At 35.1% G+C, this 15,946-nt stretch overlaps 1 protein-coding gene across 5 annotated transcripts in view; it reads left to right on the plus strand.

Annotated features, from left to right (window-relative positions):
* PTPRC (protein tyrosine phosphatase receptor type C) overlaps positions 1-9,339 on the plus strand; it is a 128,080-nt gene extending 118,741 nt beyond the window's left edge. For all 5 annotated transcript variants that reach the window (XM_049634314.1, XM_049634315.1, XM_049634316.1 and 2 more), the window contains 3 exons: positions 127-305; positions 1,409-1,544; positions 2,884-9,339. In XM_049634314.1, the coding sequence (XP_049490271.1) occupies positions 127-305; positions 1,409-1,544; positions 2,884-3,159 (591 nt within the window). In that variant the 3' untranslated portion in view covers positions 3,160-9,339. The remainder of the gene's footprint in view (positions 1-126; positions 306-1,408; positions 1,545-2,883) is intronic.
* The last annotated feature ends 6,607 nt before the right edge of the window (positions 9,340-15,946 follow it).

Genomic DNA, 15,946 nt, shown 5'->3' on the forward strand with positions numbered 1-15,946 from the left:
ATATTATGTTTTATTATAACTTTAAGATGAGTTAAATGAAAGTAATTGCGAAGAAAACGTGACTATCAAGTTATTAGAGGGACTGAACCTTATGTGAGTTAACGTTCTCTTCTTTTCTGGTTTTAGAGGAAAGATTTTCGGACTGTGTACCAGTACCAGTATAATAACTGGAATGTGGATGAGCTTCCTCCAGAACCCAAAGAATTAATCTCTATGATTCAGATTCTCAAAGAAAAACTTCCCAAGAAGAATTCCACTGAAGGAACTAAGCATCACAAGAATGTGCCTCTCCTCATTCACTGCGGGTGGGTGGGATTTGATAGCATATTCTCTAAAAAATCTTCATAATGCTTGACTTCATGGTCCACACTTCCCGTTAGATTATTTATGCTAATACATAAAATGCAGGCCCACACTGAAAGCCTGAAAGCCTCTTGTGGAATCAGTCACTCTCTCAGGTTTGCTCCCACAGCATAGCTCTTACAGAAATATGATAGAAATGATTATAGTGTAATCATTTTAGTCTCTAAATTTCTTACTACCAGTGTCATATCATCTTTCAGTCCCAGTGCCTAACATTGAATCTGGAATGTCATATGTCCTGCATGAGTTAATGAATGAATGGAAGGATGCATGAACAGACAGATGGATGGATATTACATTTTATTTATGCTTCTATGCACTGATCCACTCTATTAGGTGTTAACAGAATCCAGAAGAATCAACGCTTTGCCATCAGCAAACATATTATAAGTTGTATATTAATTGAAAAGACTTGAATAAATAAAATCCTGCTAATAACATATTCTTTAAATTGAATATTTATTATAATGTAACATGCTTCTCACAGTTAGGTAAATTATCGAGTTGTCCTCTTTTTAATGAAAAATTTCACCAAGCATCAGTTTTCGATTGATCCAGAAATGTGGACATTTGTAAAAGCATTAGAGAAACAGAAGAGAGGAGAAAAGCATGCATTCTAATAATGTACAAAATATTGGGTCCAGGATTTCTGGTTTCATTGATTTCTAGTCATGTCTTTATTTTTCCTAAATCTCGATGTCCTCATCTGCAAATTGGAATTATGAAAGTTGTCCTAATAACTTCAGATGTAAATAAAAATGCATTGTGATCTATAAGGTGTTAAACAGAGGAAAAAATATGCTTAAAGCCTAAGACAATTATTTTTTTAAGTATAAGATTATTATAGTCTCAAACTGAAAAAGTTTGTCCGAAAAATGGATTTAGCAGAAATGTTTTGCTCTTACAAGATTGGAATACTATAATTACAATAAACATGAAGTGAAGAATGCATTCTATCTCTCCCTTTCAGTTTTTATTCTAATATAACTTTTTCCATAAAATGTAGAATTATTTTCTTTTTAAATCTTTTTTTTCCCTCTTACAGAGATGGATCTCAGCAAACAGGACTGTTTTGTGCTTTGTTAAATCTCTTGGAAAGTGCAGAAACAGAAGAAGTGATAGATGTTTTTCAAGTAGTAAAATCTCTGCGCAGAGCTAGACCAGGAATGGTTCCCACATTTGTAAGTAGACCTTATAGCTGTTTTTGATGTGTTTTGCATTTTTATTTTGACACTTTCTTCTCTCTCCCTCTTCTCCAATCATCTCCTTTCTTTTCCTTTTCTTGTCTTCTAGTCACTGTTCTATTCTTTTTTATATTCCTTTTTTACATGACAATTCACATGAAATTATCATTAATATAAATAAGAGACCTAACTGGAGCTTGCCAGCAATTTGTTATGGCAATTCATGTCAGACATTTCTTCAAGGGCTCATGAATTCCCTAATTTCCCCCATCTTTACTCCTGTATTAATGTGTATTGCTGTGTAACAAAGCACTCCAAAATTAGTGGCAGAAAAAAAAAAACACATTTATTATAGTTCAATAGTATATGGGAACAATGAAATCTTTCTGCCAATGACGTCAGGTTCAGCCAATCTAGACCAAGCTCACTCATAGGTTTGCTGCTGTTGATATGTCCACTAAGCTTGGCTTGTCCAAAATGATCTCTACGACCAGCAGATTGGCAGTCGCTGGCATTTAGCTCTGGCAACAGGGATGAGTAGAATGCAGGTCTCTCTGTCTCCAAAAGACAAGCCCACGCATATTCACGTAACAGCGGTAGATCTCCAAGGGGTAGGGTGGCAGGGCGCGCGACCCCTTGAGGTTCAGGCTTGGTACTGGCACAATGTGTCCTCTGCGTTTTCTTATCTAAGCAAGTCACAGGGGCAGCTCAGCTTTAAGAATGTGGAGATCGACCCCGCCTCTTCTCGAACGGGTCTGCAAAGTCACATTGCAAAGAAGTGTGGATTCAGAGAGGATAATAAGTGTGGCAGTTTGGTAATCAATCAAGCATGGATCTTCTGCAGCTGGCAGAGGGCAATCTGGAAATTAATAACCAGTCGCCATATAAACTTAGCTACTCACTCAAATATATGCAGCTTTTAATTATGTATGACACTAAACTTGCATATATTGATTTTAAAAGTGTACTGAGTGCCTGTTATGTGCTCTTGCCATTAAAAGACTCACCATTTAGCATGAGGAAAAGGCAGATATTTATTAAACAGTGTAGTAGTTGAAATGACAGAGATTATAAGAAGGACACAAATGAGGGCACTTAATTTAACCTATGGGGATCAGGATAGGCTTCCTGAAGCATTAACCTCAAAAAGTGGCATCTTGGGCCATGTCACGGAAATGAGACACCTCGTGGCCTGTGAGGGGAATGAACAAGTAAGAATGACCAAGACTTCCAAGTAAATTAATAGTTCTTGCTAATTTTCATCTGATATACAAATAATTACATAAACCTCCTTTATAATAATTACATAATCTTTCTTGCTTCTTTCTTTTACTAGGAGCAATACCAACTCCTATACGATATCATCGCTAGTGCCTATCCTGCCCAGAATGGACAAATAAAGAAAAGCAACAATCAAGAAGATAAAATTGAATTTGATAATGAATTGGACAAAGCAAAACAGGATGCTAATTGTGTTAGTTCACCTGATGCCCTTGATAAGGCCAGTGAAGGAAATAAAGAAGATGAAGGTGCTAAAGTCACAAGTAGCCCTGAGGAGCCAGAACATTCCGCCAATGGTCCTGCGAGTCCAGGTTTAACTCAAAGTGCATAGGAAAAGATGTATACAGGACTCATTGTGTTGTGTGATTTCTATTTTTCTAGGAGTAGGATGGCAAAATAGATAAACAGTGGATTAATGAAGTGCATTGGACCAATATTTGTGAGAAGTTTCTATTTTGCTACAGTAGAAACATATTTAAGATAGTTTTGCTAAAATGTTTTGTACAGTCTTTTGCATATGTTAAAATTTTACCCACGATTAAGCAAAAAATAACGTCTTTGTAGACTTAGATTGTGTGTGTGTGTGTGTGTGTGTGTGTGTGAGAGAGAGAGAGAGAGAGAGAGACAGAGACAGAGACAGAGACAGAGAGAAACAGAGATGGCAACAGGAAAGGGAGAGAGGATGCTTTTAAGTGAATTTAAGTGCTTTTGAGAAACCTTGCCTTTTTTTGTAGAAAAAACCCATTTTATGTTGAACATATTAACTTAGCTTAAAGGACCTATTTTTTAAATCATAAATTGTGTGTGGGATCTAAGAATAAAATGTACATTTCTGAAACGACCTCAAGATGTCCTCCTTGTTCTACTCATATAAATCTTATAGTTTACTATTTTACTTCTAGAAATAGACATAAAAGTAGTGTGTTTGTGTGTGTGTGTGTGTGTGTGTGTGTGTGTTTGTGTAGTTACTACAAGAAAGTTAACTATATTAACATTTGGAAATCTTACATTCCATATGTTGGCATTTAGTCCCTATCTTTCAAGCTCATTTAATCTAATTTAAAATTTTCAAGCAAGCCTATCTTGTTATACTCACATGGTGTTTATAATTTTGCAGTAATCTCTGTATAATATGTGAAATTCATTGCTTGATACTTTTGACCAAAAATTATGTGTGTTGCAGTTGAATTTAAATAAACATCTTTAAACAAATGCAATAGATATTAATATTCATAGGATAAAAATAGAATTATGCAAATGTATTTGTGTGAAATATTTACATTTGAAACCTAATCTAGCTATTTTTATGGAATGCAATCCCGATATGAGAAATGTAATATTGCACATGCATATTTTCCATGCTAAAGTTTATCCTTGGCTTTCACCCAAGTACATTTACTTTGATTTTACCCATTCTATTTTACTTTATTTTAATTCCAGTATAGTTAACATATAGTCTTGTATTAGTTTCAGGTGTACAATATAGTGATTCAACAATCCCATACATCACCCAGTGCTCATCACAACAGAAGTGATTTGCTTTGAATTTCTCAAATGCTTAGACTACAATAGCCAAATTATGGAAAGAGCCCAAGTGTCCATTGATTTATGAATGGATAAAGAATATGTGATATATATACACAATGGAGCATTACTCAGCATTAAAAAAGAATGAAATCTTGCCATTTGCAATGACTTGGGTGGAGCTAGAGAGTATTATGCTAAGAAAAATAAGTCAATCAGAGAAAGACAAATACCATGATTTCACTCATACGTGGAATTTAGGAAGCAAAACAAATGAGCAGAGGGGAAAAAAAAAGAGAAAGAGAAAGAGAGAGACAAAGCAAGAAACAGACTCTTAGCTACAGAGACCAAACTGACGGTTACTAGAGGGGAGGTGGGTGTGGGCATGGGTTAAATAGGTGATGGGTATTAAGGAGGGCACTTGTCATGATGAGCACAGGGTGATGTATGGAAGTGAATCACTATATTGTACACCTGAAACGAATATTACACTGTATATTAACTAACTGGAATGTAAATAAAAATTTAAAAAATTCTTAGACTGCTTTTACCAGAGATTGACATCAATAATCATAATAAAATCCAATCATTATATTTTCTTATATGTAACATATTGTGTTACATGTTCATATATGAACCATGTAAGCACATACTAAAATATAAGCTTAATGCAATGAACATTTGTACAGCAATGTCACAGGTCTCAATTGCTTTAAAAGATCCATGGTCTAACAATTGCTTAGGATCTATAAAAAAATTAAGAAAAATGGTATTTTTCAAAAAATAATGAAGAACACTGTTTTTGGTGAATTCTGCATCAGCATATTACATTAATTCCACTACCTTTAGGTTGGCTCGGTTTTCTGTATCTTCTCTCTCCTGACTGATTTTAAGTGTCTTAACTATACATCATCAGTTGCTTTCCATTCAACTCAATTTATCTTATGTTCATCTTTCTAATTCTTTTATTGGACATGTGAAATTAGGAATCAATTCTTACATTATTGGATAGTACCTTGTTAACTATGAGAAGAGGTGAATTTTAGAATGAAACAATAGTTTCTAATTTATACTGAGTTTATTTACTGTCTCCTTACTTATTAATAAGAAAAGGGGGTTGAGAAGCATCCATTATGGGCAACAGAAAGAAATAAAGCTTGCTTTCACTTCTTTAATCAATCACCCAGAGGGGCACCTGGGTGGCTCAGTCGGTTAAGCGGCCGACTTCAGCTCAGGTCATGATCTCGCGGTGGGTGAGTTCGAACCCCGCGTCGGGCTCTGTGCTGATAGCTCAGAGCCTGGAGCCTGCTTCCGATTCTGTGTCTCCCTCTCCCTGACCCTCCCCCGTTCATACTCTGTCCTCTCTCTGTCTCAAAAATAAATAAACGTTAAAAAAAAATTAAAAAAAAAATTAATCACCCAGACTTTTATACCTTGGTTTCTCCAACTGAAATGTGATCAGTTGCCATTTACTAGATAATGTTAAAATTCACAGTTTTAATATGCGGTAGACTGGTGTTAACTGTGATTATTTATCTGTGAGCTGCTTCAAAATACAAACAGCAAAAGTTCTGAATTTTAAATAGTCTACAGGTAAAGTTTTCCTCTGAGGTTTCAGCTGCAAGTGACATCTTCCAAATGTAGATGCTGTGTATTTTTAATGTGTATTTTCCACTTGAGTCCATCCTTTTGAGAAGATAACAAAATAAATAGTTAGAAAATAGATCCATGGTAGTTTCTATTAGTTTAAAAAGCGAGTTGGAAACTTTTTTGTTTTCTTCTTCAAGTGAGAAGTTGTGGTAAAGGGAGAGATAGACTAGGAGGTCAGAAGGCCCACTAAATTTGAGAATGTATACCAGTCAGAAGGTAGGGCTCACTGCATTAGAACATAGAATTATATGTCTATGATTTTTATTTGAAAAAAAATAATGTGTGAATTATAGACTCATGTCTATGACTACCGGTTGCGTTCCTAGAGAATCTACCATGAGATAGAAAAGACTCATTTTCTAAAGTTTGGTACTGCCATTAGTAATTCCAAGATCTAGTTAGAAAAATTGAGTGCAAAGTTCCAATTTAATAAAATCTGGTCCATTTTAGGGACAGGGCTGTGGATCCCGTTTTATATTTATTGGGCTAAAAGAGACTAGGTTATGTTTCTTTTAAAGTTTATTTTATTTCTGGTACCAGGAATCATTGGAAATAAAAGATACGTTTACTGTTCTTAAAACTCAGTTCCCAAGGTGCACCTGGGTGGCTCAGCTATTAAGTGTTCGACTCTTAATTTCAGCTCAGGTCATGATCTCACCATTCATAATATCGAGTCCTGTGTCAGGCTCTGTGTTGACAGCGTGGAGCCTGCTTGGTATTTTCTCTCTTCCTCTCTGCCTCTTACCAACTTGTGCTCTCTCTCTTTCTCTTAAATTAAATAAACACACAAAAAAAAATCTTTTAAAAAATTGAGCTCCCAAATTATTAACGTTTTACAGTGATAAATATTTTCAGCCAAGAGATATACGTTTTAATAGTCCCTTGAAATTGTAAAACTGTGTGTAGTGATTAGCTGAATGTCTTTGCAATGGTAATTTTAGAAGTGTAAGCTTCTACCCAAAACTCCAATACATGTACAGTGAAATTTTCATATCTTTTTTTTTCTTTTTTTAACGTTTATTTATTTTTGAGACAGAGAGAGACAGAGCATGAATGGGGGAGGGTCAGAGAGAGGGAGACACAGAATCTGAAACAGGCTCCGGGCTCTGAGCTGTCAGCACAGGGGCCCAATGCGGGGCTCGAACTCACGGACCACGAGATCATGACCTGAGCCGAAGTCGGCGCTCAACCGACTGAGCCACCCAGGCGCCCTTGAAATTTTCATATCTAATTTTGCTAAAAAACCACAAAATATAAAGTTTATTATTTCTTTTAACTAACTAGGACTGATCTTAATTTTTACTTTACACTGGAGATTTGTTATAAAATGTTCTCATTGAACTATATTAGGTCAAAATAAATGGGTGGTAATTGTCCCTGCTTAATTGTAACATATTCCTTGATATGAAGACTTCCACATGTACAACTTCAAAGGAAACATATATTTGTTGAAATAAGTAGAAAAGGCTGTGCTTTCATTCTCTTATACAAATTTTACAACTGGAACAATCTGAAAGGTTCTTCCAGAAGACACATTCAGAACTCAGCTCTTTCATTTCCAATTTCAGGTGAAAAGATTAATTTTGCTAAGGGTCCATTTTCTGTAATCATTCTTCAGTAAACTTCTTAACATTCCTCTCTACATTTTCTTGGCAAATGCATTGGCTTTTTTGTTTGTTTGTTTTGTTTTTGTTTTTTGTTTTTTTGTTTGGTTGGTTGGTTCACTACTAGCCCAAAGGATATTCATGCTATGTCATTACTTTTAACCAAAAAAATAAAAAATATTGTAATAACTAATGTTTATTGAGGCATAATACACGCCTGGTATTTTATTAATTGCTTTACCCTCATTTGTTTGCCAAGAAAAATTCTATAGAGCACAGACTCTTAGTATCTCCATTTTACATTTTATAGGCAAGAAACTGTCTATAAACTTTAGAAAAGTTTTCTAAACTTTAGAAAAGTTTGGTACCTGGCCTGTTGTAACACATCTAGTGAGTGACAGACCCAGGATTTGAAGCAGCTCTTACTGGCACCATAGGCTATGTTCATAACCTTTTGCTCTTCTGGCTCTGAGTATCAACTTGGTTTGTGTGTTTTGAAAAATTAGTGAAGAAAATAATCTGAATTTATTTTCTGTCTTTTCTTTAGCCATGATTAAAATGAAAACAAAAACAAAACCACGTGTAACATACACTCAACAACACTTCACAACATAGTAAGCTTAGCTGAACTCATAACATTGAAATTATTATACAAAATAAACACGCTCTTAAACATCCATGGGAAAGGATTGTTCTCATAGTACATATAAACAAAGATCACCTCATCGCTAAAGTGAGTGCCAGGAAATAAAACACAACAATAAATCACAAATGTCACTGTTCCATTGTCCTTCGATTTGGTAATCAGAACAAGTTCTTACTGTTTGGATCACATTTCAGTGTGTTTGTCAGAGGACCCATCAATCAGTATTTGAAACAAGTTAACAGGGCACCATAAAATCCAAACCACATTTATGGAGAGTATGACTCATTCACTCTCTCTGGTAAGTGAGTCCAAGGGAGCTTGGTTCTTCTGACCCAGCTGTCCCCAAACTTAGAATGCCAGGTAACTGGAAATGGATTTTCCATGTGAAATCACACATGCATTTCCCTCTAGAAAAACCAGTGCTTTCTTGGTTCATATACACCTTCTTCCCATAATAAAAGTGGGACCTCTGGTATACATATTTAATTTTCCAAGAAAGGAGGACTTATTGGGTTCATTAATATTCTCGTATACAGCAGGCAAATCAGATCTATAGAGGCAGATGAACCATCAAAAAGTATAAGCATTGTCTTGAATTCTTATGGTTGTGTAATCTTTTGCATACATACCCTAAGAAGGGGGGACAAAATGTGGCACTAGAAAAGGAACCAATCTGCCCATTATTAAGACCTGGAATGAAAAGTAGGATAGTATCAGGATACCCACAGAACCTGTCCGTCCCACTGGTTGACATAGGCTCAAAGCTAGGGTTTCCTGGTGGTATACTTGGGTAACTGTGTACTGTGAATTTTTACTGGTAATCAATAATTCAGATATTTCATTAACTCAGATGGTATTATCCCTCACGAATTACATTTCATGGATTTTGTTATGTGTTATAAGTTATAAAAAAGAAAGGAGAGAAATGAATTATTATATTTATAAGAAATTCACAGGTAGTAAATCCTTTTATAAAGGAGTTCCCACTGATATTTAATTGTTTGCTTTCAGGGATGGTAAATATGCAGAAGATTTAATACCATAAATTTGGATTTTTTTTCATAATTAACAGAAATAAAAAACTAAACTTAATGGTCATCTATTATCTGTTTTGAGTTACTTTAAATCGCCTTGGCCAATGAGTTTTCCATCATTTGTTGCATCTTGGAGTGGACCTTCATAAACAATAGCAAAGAGCTGTAGGTTACTTAAAGTAACACCCTGTAGAACACTGTAGCAATTATTATTTTGACAGCATCTTTAAAAAAACAAATGCTTTCCTCCCCCTCCACACTATTCATTTCCCACAGGGATGCACTGATTAGGTGACAAGTCTTTGATAATCCATGAGATCTTTGTCTCAGACGCTGCACCTTGACTTTGATCCCCATACTATCTTTGAATATCTGGCAACCCGAAATAACTCTGCTTCCCTCTTGAAGAACACACGAACACCATAGCGAATCACGTTTGGTTCAACATACAAGAAGCATTTTTTTCAGCATCTAGGGTCATGTCCGTTATGTGAGTAAATATATAGCAGTGATATAAAAGCAGGAAACTTTGGCCTGGATTTTTCAGTGTGTGTGTGCAAGTATGTGGGTTTCCCTGAAGATGGACTAATGTTTCTCATCTGGGATCACAATCTGTTTTAGTTTTATAAAATGACTTTTTAAATGAAACAAGTTATTTTTGTAAATAAAGCATGCTTTGACCGTTTTCCCTTTGTTTAAAGTAGCATTAAATCATGGAAGTCAAATTTCTCTTTGATGAGAATCAGTAGGAAATAAACTCTATTTGTTCTTTCAAGAGGTCACAAACTATTTATTCACAATTTAACTGCAGGAAGTTAGAAAAGGTCAAAAATCAGTCAAATCAATGACAAGTTTAGTCATATTACTAAAACCCACTGAATTTCTACAGATTTTTATAATATGTTTCAATTCACTGTCCTGTAGCGATTCAGAGCCCATATGAATTTCAGAAATAATAGCAACCCTACATTTATACAATGTTAAAGGGAGAGATTTATTTTATGTAGCACTGCAAGATGATACGCTTTGTAGGCTATTCATTAGCTAACATGATTCTATGGAGATTTACATATAAGATATCTCTCTGGGAATATCATCTGAGATTTACGTTTGGTGATTTTATGTAGCCACTGAAATTATTACACGTGCAAGACATGTTTTAGTATTAATTTCCACAAGAGAAAACAAAAACAAAAGAAGTAAGAATTGGGTATGGTCTGGGATTTCTAGTTACTCCACGGAGAACTCTAGTCCTTCTTCCCATCCTGATTCTTTCCTTTCTGTACCTTAACTTCAAATACTTATGCAAACCATCTTGGCCCACAAGCACTCCTGCCCAACTGACAACTGAGGGTGCATAAGTCCTGTTTCCCCCATTCTGTTCTCTCCTCCATTCCTGCAGCTTCCCTGCCTGAAACTACTGTTATTTAAAAAAAAAAAAAAAAAAGACACCAAACACTTAAATTTCCTACTGGTATCATCAAACATGGGTGATTCCAAATCTGATTCAGGACCACAGTGTATGGATTATTTTCAGTTCAAAATTGATTTCCTCTACTCTCTTTCTTGGTGTTTTTCCACACTTGGACCCTCTCCAAGGCTACTACTTTCATCAAATTCCATGGACTCTTTTTCTGGAAAAAAAAAAAAAAGAGAGAAGGAAAACAAAAAGAAAAAAAATAGAAGCCACTCACCTGATTTTCTTCTTATTCATTTTAAAATATATATTCCTATGCTTACCATACTCACTTTCCCTGTCCTTTCTTAGGTTTCCCTACACTTTATCAGACCAAATTTTTCATCAATGAGTCTTTATGTTTTTTAGAATAATCATTGTTTTGTAAAACTGATACATTCTTGTATAAAAGCAAGCAATCAGAAAAGCACCAATAATAATGTGTAAAAAATTATTCAAATCCAATTGAAAATTAATCATAGAATCCTAGAGAGTTCAAAAAAAACTACAAAAATCCCTAAACATATGCTCAATCTCACTCATATAAGAGAAATGCAAATTAAAACTACATTGAGATAACCAGTGCATAATGAACAATATACAGACTTGTCCGTATCCTGTTGTCAGGGTTGTGTGAGAAATAAGGACTCATGATTTTACCAGTACAAAGGAACAACCCAATAGCGGGCAATGTGGCAATATCTATCAAATTTACAGATGCATCTCTACTTTTACCTAGAAACCCCACATCTTGTAATTTACCATTCAAAAATATTTATAAAGTTATAAAATGTCACATGTACAAATTATTATATATTTCTTTCTTGGAAATCAGAAATTATTGGAAACAACCCAAGCATCCATCTATAGTCATCTGGATAAATAAACTCAGGTACTACCTACCTTTCAGTGAAATATTATATATTTACTTGTAAGGGCTGGTGGGGAGTGCTGATGTGGGTAGGAGCTTGTACATCTTAGCATGCATGCTGTTTTGAATTTTAAACTGTGAATTTATTACCCATTTGAAAAACAATACATTTTAATTTTAAAATTCGCAAATGTACTTTCAGATATAAACATCATTACAATTTGGTGAATATTATTGTAGTCATTTCCCCATATATATAAATGTTAAGAAAGAAGAACAAAAGGAGGCAAAGAGGGGGAGAAGATGGTCAAAATAAATAAGAATTTTTTAGATTAGAAAAATGTGTAAAAAATTGGGATAACAAAAACCTGACTACACAGATTTTCCTTTTATTTTTTAAAAAAGGATTATGTTTAATTCAATTGACCTTATTGAAAATGGGATTTTAATAAGTTGAAAGTAAATTTTAACCTATATTTAAATTTTCTTTTTTACATATATTTAGCATATATTAAATTTAAATGACTACATTGAACATGGGCAGAGTTTATAAAAATTTCAAAGTGTTTTAACTTTACTTGTCATTATTTCTCTCTCTGCTATTAAAGACAAAGAATTGTCATATCCACATTGTCTCTCTCCACCTCTTGATATTCATCCTATTTGTATTGCTAATTTCACAATACAAGTTGACTGGTACTGAATTAGACTTACATTTAAACTGAGCCGGAGGCTAGAAGCCTTGCTAGGACTTTGAAATTCCTGAATTTCTTATTTGATTCATCTCTAAATTATCTTCATTTTCTTGTAAAACGAGTCTTATCAGATATTCTTTATGATGCCCTTTCCTTCTGGTCTGGTACTTAAGCATATGTACAGTTGTCTTTATACTGGAAGGGCAGTGGGCAGGAGGTATAAAATTTAGGAATTAGGTATTTGATTCCAAAGAATTTTATAGACTGTGTTTCACTGAATTCTGTCTTTGATGCAGTGGAATGTTGGTGCCCACCTAAATGTTCTTCTTTTAAGCATTAACTTGTGCCTTCTTCTTGGATAATTTCATGATTCTTTCTTGATCTTTGAATTTCAGAAACTCATTCAGCCCAATCTTGGCTTTGATCTACTGTATGACATCTTCCTGAGACACAGTGTATACTTTCAATCTTTACATGCAGATTTTAATGTTTTCATAGTTTTTTTTAAATGTATCTTCAAATTTCTTTTCCATATAGTTGGTTTCCTTCAGGGAATCTTGTTCAACCTTCTACATCCATTGGATTCTTTCAGTTTCTTAAAGGCACCTCTCTTTTTCTCTAGCATTGACTTTTGCTTCTGAGACTAAGTTCCTGAGGCCACTTCATTCCTGATTCCTGATTTCTGATTTTGCTTTTGTCTTATTTTTTTCCTAAAATCTTGGGGATCATTCTCCGCCATCAACTAAATTTTCACAAGGTGATCTGATGTGAGAAGATTTTGTTGCTTTATGTTTCATTTCATGGTTTTGCTCACTTGGCAGGCCCATTCAGCTTGGACAATTTCCCTAAATTATTTTCTTCCCTTCCTCCTTCCCATTCTCTAACTCTCGATCTCTCTCTCCTCTTCCCTACTCTCTTCTGGTCCTTTTTTGTTTTTTGTGTGTTGGGGTGGGTGAGGATTACCTTCCTTCTTAAATAGAACCTCCAAATTTTCTAACTTTCTTGCATTTACTTTGCTATTTTTCTTTTTTCTTTGAGAGAGAGAGAGAGAGAGAGAGAGAGAGAGAGAGAGCAGGAGTGGAGAAGAGGGGCAGGGGAAGAGAGAGAGACAATCTTAAGCAGGCTCCACACTCAGCATGGAGCCTGATGTGGGGCTTGATCCCAGGGCCCTGGGATCATGACCTGAGCTGAAATCAAGAGTCCAACGCCCTACTGACTGAGCCACCCAGGTGCCCCTACTGTGTTATTTTTCTAATCTCAGTGTCCTTTTGATACCTCTCTGACGGTCTTCAACTTTATTATTCTAGCTTTTATTGACTTATTCCCTCTAAAATATAATTTTATTTACAAGGATTCTTGTTTATTCCCAGAATCTTTATTTTTAATCAAATCATATTTATACTTTATGATGGGAATAGTTCTCTAGGCATATGTATCACATTCTTTTTCCTATTCCAGATATTGGCTTTGTTTTCATCTATGTTACCTTTATTCCACTCCTGAATTTTGTTCTTTCTTGGTGAGATAACTTGAGCTCTTTCCACTGATTGGTAAATATTTATGTTCAGAGATTCCAAATATCACTAAACTTGTAAATATCTCCTTACTACCCAAGCCAGAACTTATTGCTCCCTTCATCTGATTCTCACACTACAGTGATTATAACTCTACCATAGTGCAGGTCACATTCCACTGTAACTTTTTGTACAGGTGTCTCTCTCAGGAAATACCTCTTCAAGACTAGGAACTATACCTGAACCTATCTGTGTATCCTTTCTGTAGAAACTTGCAGTATCAGGAACACTGGAATGGTCCATAGGCATGTTTTAAAAGCTGTATGTTGCCTTACATTTCAGTCACTGCATTACTTCTTTTTTTAAGTATAAATTTATATCAACTTCAAGTGAAATATTTACTACAGATGATCCTCAACTTGATCACCATGTGTTTTCAACCAAGTACCCCCCATTTAAAACAAAAGTGTTTTAAAACAAATGTGTGTTAAAACAAATGTGTTTTAAAACAAAAGTTGTAAAACAAAAGTAGTGTTCTCCCATCTTCTAGAATTCTTGGCTGCTCTAGTTTTTCCCCACCTCTGATCATTTCCAACACCTCCTTCAGCCCCTGGGCCTTTTCTTCATCGTGATTCACCTTAACAGAGCTCAAGCCTCAGTGGGCTTGTCCCTTGTATTTCAAGTACTTGTCACATGGTAGGCTCCAGGGACATTTTAAAGAAAAGGTTATACAGTGGAAGGAAGCACGTTTGTGGGGGCCTCTGTGGTCTGCCACAAACCCCATCCAGAGAGCAGAGTTTAACTGCTCAGGAGACACTGTGGCATGCAGCCTCAGGCCATCTTCCTGCCTTCAGACAGGAAGGGGAGGGTTCAGTGAGGGGAACTCAGAAAGGAACCTGAAGGAGTGACTGAAAGATGATAAATACACTTAGAATTGCCCTTCTGAGGCCTGTCTCTTTTAGGAGTTTAGTCCTTCCATGCCTCCGGGGAAGCATCTGGTTCTAGGTCCTTTCTGCCTACTTTTCTTACCTCACAAATAATTTCACCTTCTACTCACCAAATTTTAAGAAAATAAATGGGCCGGGAGGAGGCACCTGGGTTGTTCAGTGAGTGACGGACTCTTGATTTTGGCTCAGGTCATGATTCCAGGGTCCTTGGGATTGAGCCCCATGTCAAGCTCTGTGCTGAGCATGGAGTCTGCTTAAGATTCTCTCTCTACCCCCGCTACCCCTCATCCACTCATGTGTGGGTGCATGCTCTTGCATGTGTCCTCTCATAAATAAATAAATACATAAATTAATTAACTAATTAATAGAAATGAGGATTGCTTGGAAGCAACTACTAAAATATAATGCCTCAGATGTCACAATTGGCATGTTTTTTTATCACACATATGCAAAAATACATACGTGATTAACTTCCATTTGGATGCATACTTAACAATCCCACTTTACCCAAAAACACAGATAATACCATTTCAGTAAACATAGAGTACAAATAACATAATGTTTCATGAATTTTACAGAGTCTTGGTGAAGTGATTTTATTACTGAATAGGCATTTAAAATATTGGTGATTATTTCATAAGTATTTTTAATAAATAAAGCATTTATAAGTTTGAAATATCTGACTTTTATAGAAATAAGTTCCAAAATAAGTGACTTTAACCAAGGGAAAGTATAATTTCTTTATGGTATTAAAAAAGAAACTTTTATTCTTTTTCACTGGGCAAGCCCATTATACAGAATATTCCACTCTAATTTTAGTAAAATAGTCATATTTCAATTATTGAAACAGTCATATTTCACTACTAATTCTTAACATGAATTCACTCATTTGGAAATAAACTGGTATTTAATCCTTTAAACATCATGCCATCTTTGAAGAAGATGTGAAGATCATCAAGGAGGTATAGTTGTGGATTCGTAATAAATGCAATGAGGAAATTCTGGGCTTTATTTATACATTTGCTTAATAACATATTTTTTCAAAAATTATAAAAAAACATCTTAAAAGCAGATTCAAAATTCTTAGACTTAAACAGTTCGGACCTCAATATTTCATAATACAAAATGTCAGAGGAAATAAGTCCCTGAATGCTCTGTGGAAAGTAAATCTTCTGTA

This window comes from Panthera uncia, chromosome F1 (genome assembly GCF_023721935.1).
Source record: "Panthera uncia isolate 11264 chromosome F1, Puncia_PCG_1.0, whole genome shotgun sequence".
Classification (NCBI taxonomy): domain Eukaryota; kingdom Metazoa; phylum Chordata; class Mammalia; order Carnivora; family Felidae; genus Panthera; species Panthera uncia.